General features: G+C 39.9%; 1 protein-coding gene across 2 annotated transcripts; it reads left to right on the top strand.

Moving 5' to 3' along the window:
* The first annotated feature begins 2,071 nt into the window (after positions 1–2,071).
* Positions 2,072–6,280, top strand: LOC127193866 (cathepsin J-like). 2 transcript variants are annotated; one of them, XM_051151122.1, is made up of 7 exons: positions 2,072–2,197; positions 2,495–2,611; positions 2,759–2,905; positions 3,383–3,604; positions 4,017–4,179; positions 5,267–5,384; positions 6,178–6,280. In XM_051151122.1, exons 1-7 carry the CDS (start codon positions 2,072–2,074, stop codon positions 6,278–6,280), a joined length of 996 nt encoding a protein of 331 aa, XP_051007079.1. The 2 variants fall into 2 exon arrangements, with proteins under 2 accessions (XP_051007079.1, XP_051007078.1); XM_051151121.1 differs by having other exon boundaries at positions 2,492–2,611.
* Positions 6,281–9,109: the final 2,829 nt, after the last annotated feature.

The raw sequence follows: 9,109 nt of genomic DNA, 5'->3' as shown, positions 1-9,109 counted from the left end.
TAATGGTCCCACTTTTTAATACTGGTGCAATAGAAACGACCTTTTATCAGGACTCTTTTAACACAAAAATATCCAGCCAATAGCTGTAGCCAAGTATCTACACAGAGAAGAAGGAAGAGTGGGTACTTAGGGAGAGGGATAGAGTAGAGAATTGCTGTTCTGTGTCTAGAGTGACCTTGAAGAAGAAATTCTTCTAACTCTCTCTTTGTGGTGTTTGCAAAACAACATATGCGCCCCTCAGACCACCAGCCTGAAAATGGTAAGTATAGGAGCTTCCAATGTGTTACCACAATGAAGACAGAGAGGAAGGTGCTTCTATATGGTAGTTCAATTTAATCTCCAAGAGACAAGCTGGAAATTTTAGTGAGACCCCCTCACAGCACACTCATTCATATTTCCTATTATGCTTCAGCCTTTAACATCACCTTCCTTTTTGACTGTCACTGTCTCCTAAAAGATCCCTGTGAGATGCAACTGTGTTTCACCCTGACACAGGGAAACAGAGCACCCCAAGGTCTGCATTCTCAACAGGATCCAACCACAGCTGTGGACTAAACACAAAACAGAATATAGTGACTAAGTCCACACCAAGGATGGTATCCAAAACCTCTCATTCTAAACTGCTTGGGTACATCAGCGTGCAGCTACTCCAGAAAGCACAGTCATCAAGCAAAATGTCAGATACAGTGTGATCCAAGGCCTACAGGATGGCTATCTAACTTCCTTTGACAAGGTCAACAAATTTAGCTCCCCGCTGTTAGCAGAAGCACCTCAGGCTCAACCTTTTGGCGTCAGGCTGAGATCATATCACAGAAAGAGCCTGGAGTCCCACTGCCTGGAGGTCTAATCCAGTCACCAGCACAACCAATCAAACCAAGGGCATAATTGAGGGGTGGGACCAACTGTCCACATATTTGGGATTTAAAGCCTGAGTAGGTTGTAGCTGTACTGGATCCCGAAAGCACAGAAACCACTGAAGAGTTGAGTCTGTGGAGTAGACTGAAGCAGCGCAAGTCATCACAGGTGAGGCTCTGCCTGTGCCAAGGCAGAATGGGAGTTAACTTTGGAGGGGAGACTTGAGAGACTTCATGGAGAATCAGGCAGATCCCCCTAAAAGGACGATATATGCTATGGATATAGCTCTTCTGTCTATAGATGGAAGGGAGAGAGTGGAAAAGACATAGAAGGCACCAAGCCTCTTGTACCCCAGGCCTAGGTTTGTAGAGGTTCCCAGTGAGTGAAAGTTTTGATTTGTCCACAGAGAGTGAGAGAAGGTATCACGCACACTAGTAACCATCATTGTCACTGCCTGGGCAATAGAGATTGTTTCTTGCACATAATCCCTGGGTAAATCTGTTCTCATTTGACTTGTGCAAATGTAGTATAAGGAGGCAAATCCCTATCCAGGTTCTATGGGTAGTGATGCTTTACAGACCCAGAAAGTCCTGAACCTGAGATTAGATGCCGCTTGTGGATCTGGCTACTGTAGGACACCATTCTCGTTAAGGTGGTATGTGGAGAGTTTGATCGCATGGTTCCAATTGTAGTACAGAAGGAATAGCCCCGGTGATTCTTGCAACATTGTTTAGTAGAGGACGTTTGACAAAGTTTTCATGCAAGAAGGGAGGGCTCAAGACAAGCCCTAATGTTTTTAGAAAAGTATATAAGGCCAAGTGGCCTCAAAAATGGGGCTCACATTAAACCTTGGATTTGACACCACACAATAAAAGTTTCACTTGGTATAAATCAGGAGTCAGTGATACCCTACATCCGTGTTTCTTTTAAGGAGATCTTTCTGAAATAATAAGATGCTGTACATTTGGACCCCTTGCTAGGATTGTGGGCACATGCTCCTTATTTTGCAATGGATCTAATTACCACCAGGTTCATTTGTGTCAAACATATTTGAACCCTTTTCTATAATCTTCTAAAAAACAGTATTTGGAAGAATAGTTCAAAGAATTTTATTGACCATGAATGGCTTAGTTTCTTAGGAAATAGTGAGAAGACATTTTAAAACTATTGGTGTAGCTGCATCTTTATCTTTCTTCCCTCTTCAGGTTCCTAAGACATGGCTTATGCCATTTTTGTGTTGATCCTGTGCTTTGGCCTGGCCGCAGGTGCTCCGCCACGCGACTCTAATTTGGATTATAAATGGGAAGAGTGGAAGATGAAACACAACAAAATATACAGCACGGTTGGTAAACAGGAAACTGTCCAGAAGATTCTCATAATGAATTAGCATTGCTGTTGCAAGCGTCTAGGCACATGGGAGGTCATTGACACTACTTTTCACTGAGAAATTAGCTAATCACAATCATGAGCACAGGATGGCAAGATTCCCTTTTCCTCAGTATAAGGAGAATGTGTGGCCAAAGCTCCCTTAGTTCACCCTCATTGGCCTCTTTTCAACTGCAGCAGCAAGTCCACTTGGTCAGCCTTTTCCAGAGTTTAATTAGAAAGAAATGTCATCCAATATGCTCATTTCCAGGAGGAAGAACCACTGAGGAGAGCAATATGGGAAGAAAATGTGAAAATGATCAAACTTCACAATGAGAAGAACGGCCTCGAGAGCAGCTTCACCATGGACGTAAATGGCTTTGCTGACTCCGTAAGTGCAACATAGATTTTTTTTCACATTGTGTTCTCTTCGGTTCTATACAATGGAGTCATGTTTCAGAGTGTGTGTGTGTGTGTGTGTGTGTGTGTGTGTGTGTGTGTGTTGCTTTGTTTTTGATTAATGTTATTTTCCTTGAAGACTGGTGAAGAATACAGAAAATCGCTGCATGATATTCCAGTTCCAGCTGCCCTGTCGATGAGAGAGGCCTATAAACATTTGGTTAGTAATTTACCCGCATCTAAGAATTGGGTAAAGGAAGGCTATGTGACTCCTGTGAGGAATCAGGTAAGACAAAGGCAGATGCCCCATTTTTTTTTTAAACCACTTTTAAGATAAAAATACTTGATGTCTCTGTGTGTCTGCTGAGTGTGCAGAATGTGCAGTTCATTGTTTCTTCTATGGGAGTTTCATAAATCTATACAATGGATATTTACTCTAGCCATCCACCATACACACCCTCTCTCTAACCATTGCCCTCTGCCACATCTGTCTCTGGAATTTATTTCTTCTTTTGTTTTCAATAATAACCCATAAAACCAGTAGGTCCTGCTCAAATGGTTATTGGGCATGGAGGTGGGGTGGGGAGCGGCACAGACTGTGCACAGACAAGAGCAAACTGCCAGCAGTCATTTTCTCTAGGAGAGTACTAGTCTTCTCTAGACACCTACCAACTGCCAGTCCATCTCTTCCTAAATTATTATGCTGCCAATGTTTTTGCTAGGGTTGATATTTATGTATGAAAATATTTTCTTCCTTGATCAGGGTAAATGTGGCTCTTGTTGGGCTTTTACTGCAATTGGTGCCATAGAAGGACAGATGTTCTCGAAAACTGGCAACCTCACCTCTCTAAGTGTGCAGAACCTAATAGACTGTTCTAAGCCTCAAGGAAATAATGGATGTGTTTCGGGTTATGCATACAACGCCTTCGAGTATGTTCAGAAAAACGGTGTTGAAGCTGAGGAAACCTACCCATATGAAGAAAAAGTAAGTGGACCTCCCATGTGTTGTCATCTTTCACCGTCCAGTTAGGGTACACTTTCAGAAATAATCCACCATCTCCTGAAATCCCTTTAGAAGTGGGATACACCACAATTGGTCCTGTTAAAATATCTGTCCTATCAGACATTGAACAGCTTCTGGGGTAGCGTTTTCCTTGTAGACGCCACTGCTCCCATGCACGTGGAGAACATACAAACCTTTTCACATATAATGAAGATTTCCTTCTGTAAGGTGTCACTGAGGACATGAAAGCTCATTCCCAGTTTCGAATCTTCCAGTTTATTTCTCATACTTGGATAATGTATAACAGTCCAGACACGGGGATGCTCAGCAGCAAAGTGCACAGTGTTGTGGTTAGGTGTAAGTAACTGAGTCCTTATCTCTTTACTGTTTAAAGGAAGGACCCTGCAGATACAGTCGTGAGAATGCTAGTGCTTATGTGACAAGTTTTGTGGCCCTCCCACAAAATGAGCTTTACCTGTTAATTGCTGTAGCAGCTATTGGGCCCGTTGCTGCGGCAGTTGATGCTTCCCATGATTCTTTCAGGTTCTACAGTGGAGGTATGTATATTTTCATATATATATGTAATACTTTGTGACATCCTTGGGCCTTGCCATGTTCATGAAATGTCATTTATCTATGAGATTGTATCTGAGCTTGGGTTTCTGAATTTTTCATCCCCACTCAATAATACTGAGTCCTGTCTTCAACTGATATGACCCTCTCATGGAAGTAAGTGCAAAGTGCTTCATGAAATTTATGTTTAGTTCACTTTAAAAACTATCCTCAATGGTTTAGATTTTTATGCAGAAGTATGTCCAAAATCAAATTATTAGTGAGCCTCTTGAATTAAGTAACTGTAACTTCTATTAGTGAGTTTTTCTTGGCATGAGATTCTAGTGAGAAATTAGATTTCAATTAGTCATCTTATATGTATCAAGGCAGGTGGGGTTTTTTTGTTTGTTTGTTTGGTTGGTTGTTGGTTTTTGTTTGTTTGTTTTTTTAATTGACTTGTCATGTATTCCTACAAGATGTTCAAACAAGATGAAATAGCAGCTCTTACATTTTTTATTATATTTCTTTTTTAATATATACATTTATATTATTACACATGAATAAAATAAACTACATACAGCAGGAAGAACCATGAGGCACTCAGGAATTATATAAATGTTACATTAATAGTGATTTGGCTATTTGTATTTGGCAAACTTGATGTAAAAATCTTTCCTATCTTGTTGGGTCTAAATTTCTGAATGAAGATCAGTATCTATCATATCTCATCTCTATTAACTTAAAACATCTATCTTGATCTAAAAACATCTTAACCCCTAACCTACTAAGTTTAATTAAAAGACTAAACTATCTGGTCTTTAACCCCATCTGAAATTTGAGAAGGAATAAAACTTAAATACCTGAGTGAACAGGAAGTGTTTTTTTTTTAATTTATGCAGTTTTGGTGTCTTCAGTTTGATGTGAAAAAGCCTATTTACATCAGTATTCTCAGTAACAATTCATTCAACTCCTAAGTCTGATTGTGGTATACATCATTTCAAGGATCTTTGAAAACACTTTTCTATTGTTGGAGGCAGTGGTCGTTGTCAGGTGTTATGGGCATCTCACGTCAGCTTCTTTTTTGTTTCTCAGGTATTTATCATGAACCAAATTGTAGCAGCTATTACGTGAATCATGCAGTTCTGGTGGTTGGCTATGGATTTATCGGAAGTGAAAGAAATGGCAATGAATACTGGCTTATCAAGAACAGGTATAATTTGCCCAAAAAAAATTATATTTGAAATTCCAGAGGCTGGAGAGATGATTTACTGTTTAAGAGCATGAGGTGGCCTTCCAGAGCCTTCACAAAGGGATTATTTCTTGTAGTCAATGTTTGAGTATACAGCCTAGAAAATTTTGTATCACTTAAGTCGAACAAAGTCTGTTTTTGTTTTCCTATGTACATGTTTGAGGTGTGTGTGTGTACAAGCATGCATGTCTATGAATAACTGTGTGTGCAATTGCACACGTGTGGAGGCCTGATGTTAACATCACATATCTCTCAATTGTTATCTAACTTCTACATTGAGGCAATGCCTCTCAATGATCTAGGAGTCCCCTGTCTAGACTGGCTAGCCACCTTCCTCCAGGTGTGCCTGTTTCTGTGTCTGGAGAACCTGTGCTATAGGGACACTGCAATGGTCATCTGGCTTTTACACAGTTCTTTGTATTTGTCTCCAGTCCTTAAGCTCTGAACGTCCCTATAGCTTAAACAACCTAGTCACAACGTGTGATCGTAGCCTTCCCCTTCTGTCACTGGTTTCTTGGTGTCAGTGTCATTTTGTGCCATTGCTTTTCTAAAACATGACACACGTGTTCAGACTGAACCAACCACTCTTTCTCTGTTGCGGTCTTCACTGTCCTGTGTGAGGTGCCTCTTGGTACTCAGGAGTAGACCCCCAACCTTTTCTGCTCCTTCTGTTAGGTTTGCCTCTTGCCAGTTATTGCAATAAATCCACCATGCGTTGATCTTTCTACTAAATTAAACATATGTTTCCTTTCAGCTGGGGTAAAGGCTGGGGCATTGATGGCTACATGATGCTTTCCAGAGGTAGAAACAACCACTGTGGAATTGCTTCACAAGCTTCCTATCCCGATGTATTCTGAGCTTCCTGGTAGTTACAAGGAAGGACACGTGGAGACATCATTTAGTGGAGTGCCTTCCACTTCACAATGGCCAGCCTTTGCCGAGTGTGTTCAACAGTTGAGTTGCTGAAGAGCCACATTATGATGTGGATTCTGGGGACCCGCTTGCTTTATTTCAACATGGCAACTACTGTAATTAATTCTCTGTACTAATGTGTCTTCAGGATTCCCGCATCAACTTGACTTTCAAGTTTAATGATTGTGCAAATGGTGTCTTTTTAAAAAGGTTAACTTCAAATATAATTTCTAGCATCTTTCTGTTTTGTGAAGTGGTATTTTTTGGGGGGGTCAAACATGTAATTTATCTTGAAGACTGAGAGTGGTTCTAGCCTTCTAGGAGAAAAAGTAAGTGGCTCTTCTCTGGGGGCTTTTATTAGATTTCAGTTATGGTCTGCTTATAGGGTTCTATATACCAGAAACCTTGATCTGAAAGAATATATGAACATTTTTGGATTTAATATTTTCAAACCAACATAAGTTTGCCAGTTTTCAATGCTCTGTGAAGTGTGGTGGCACAGTCTGCTGCTCCACGGCATTATGCTGAGGAGTGACCGCCCATATCCAGCACCTCAACTATGTACTAGCTCCTTTGTTTCTGTGTCAAAGACATCAAGGTCATGATACCCACAGTTACAGAACTGTGGTTCAGGTGACACTTCCAGAATCTTCAGTGCCTCAATGGCACTGAATGGCAAGAGAGGCATTTCAAATACAGTCCTTTGTAGGCAGTGTCCTGTCCTATTGCTGGTTACTGTTGTTAGATCTTGAGCTTCTTTTCTAATATACTGAACTTTGCCATGGGCATGTATATATGGAAAAATTGTATGTATGTATGTATGTATGTATGTATGTATGTATATACACATATATGTAGGTATTTGTGTATGTACATATTCACATATATCATATACAGTTTTATATACATGGGATCAAATAGTGAGTGTCCTTAGCCTATATCCCCAGTAGATAATGAAACACTGGCCTATACAGATTGGACTCCAGCTTCTCATAGCCTGTGTCTTTCATAGTCCTTTGTTGGAATTAAGCTTGATTAACAGATAGGCAAAGATGATTTCTAAATCGCTTTGCTTTTGAATATCATTTGAACTTTTGTTTAACTGAGGCGCAATATTTGTCCTTTAGAGAGCACAATTTGAATTCAGTTTACATATGCAATATGCATTAACACAATCAATGTAACTGCTGTTGAAATATATTCAAATATTAGAATGTCTATGAGTCTTCCTATAGACTGGAAGTTTCTAACGACTTGTGGTAGAATGTAGCAGTACAGATGGCTAGAATATCCTCCACTCAATTGGAATGGGGGTCTTGAATTTAAAAGGGAATGCATGGGTGAAGGAGATGCTAGTTGTTCTTTAAAGAACATCAAGTTATTACAAAAAACACTTTTCTTTTTTAAAATTAAAATATAATTACATCATTTACCCCGTTCCTTTTACTTCCCAAACTACCGTGCCCTTCACCCACTCATTCTCTCTTATATTCGAGATACTCATTCCTTAACTGCCAAACTAATTATGAATCCAATATTATCCTGGTACAAAGCCATATCCATAGTCAACAAAAATAACAGCATCAGTAACAAAAATTAGAGATCAAGATTCTTAGCCACAAAAATTCTAAAATTTATCAATTGGCAAATGTAATTCAAGGACATATCAAAAAGATCATTTATCATGACCAAGTTATCTTCATTCCGGAGATCCAGAAGTAAATCACCATGTGGAAATAAACAAATGTTTCTATCTTACTTAGAGTATCTATTGTGTGATGAAACACTATGACTAAAAATGAAGCAGGGGAAGAAAGTGTTTATTTGGCTTACACTACCAGATCATAGTCTATCATTGGAGGAAGTAAGAACAGGAACTCAGGTGGAGATGGAACCTGGAGGCAGGAGCCGAGGCCTTGGAGGAATGCTGCTTATTGGCTTGTTTCCCATGGCTTGTTCAAACGTCTTTCTTATAGAACTCAGGACAACCAGCCCAGGGATACCACCCACAATAGGTTGAGCTCTCCCACATTGATTACAAATTGAGAAAACGCACTACAGCTGGATCTCATGGAGGCATTTTCTCAATGGAGGCTCCTTCCTCTCTGATGAATCTAGTGTGTGTCAAATTGGCACACAAAACCAACCAGAACAATTACCAGGCACATATATTGACTCAAAACAGAAATCACAAGGCCTCTCTTTGACAAAACCTAATATCATTTTAGGATAAAGTAATAGTGAGTGCATACATAAACACAACAAAGACTATGTATATCATGCATTTAGTCATCATTATGGCAAATGAAGCAAAACTCAGTCTGACTAAGATCAGGAACGAGATAATGGTGAATACTGTCTCCAATCCTATTCAATATAGTGGTTGAAATCTAATCTAGATTAGTAATACAAGAGAAGGAAAAAATCATACAAGCTATGTGTGTCCATATTGTATCATTCAATGCTGGTTATTGTTGAGGTTAATAAGCCTCAAAGATAAGTAGGACTGTTAGTTGTCTCCCTCATTTTGAAGCTTTCATGGAGTCTTCTGGTACCATGAGAGCCACTCCTCAGGGAGGGGGCATTTAGGTCAGCTCCAGATCATGGGTATTTGGGCCCATGTGCATGGTGTCTTCAGTAATAATGGATTACCTTGGTGGTAACCAACGGCTCTCTAGTTGGACATAAGACCTGCTCAACAAGAGAAATGTTGTGTCTGGTCCTGGAAACCTAGGTAACTACTCAGTGCTTGTGAAATCATGCTTGCATAAGGA

The sequence above is a fragment of the Acomys russatus genome, chromosome 9 (genome assembly GCF_903995435.1).
Source record: "Acomys russatus chromosome 9, mAcoRus1.1, whole genome shotgun sequence".
NCBI classification, from domain to species: domain Eukaryota; kingdom Metazoa; phylum Chordata; class Mammalia; order Rodentia; family Muridae; genus Acomys; species Acomys russatus.
Note: the sequence above shows the minus strand (reverse complement) of the source record. Positions and strands in the feature narration are given on the sequence as shown.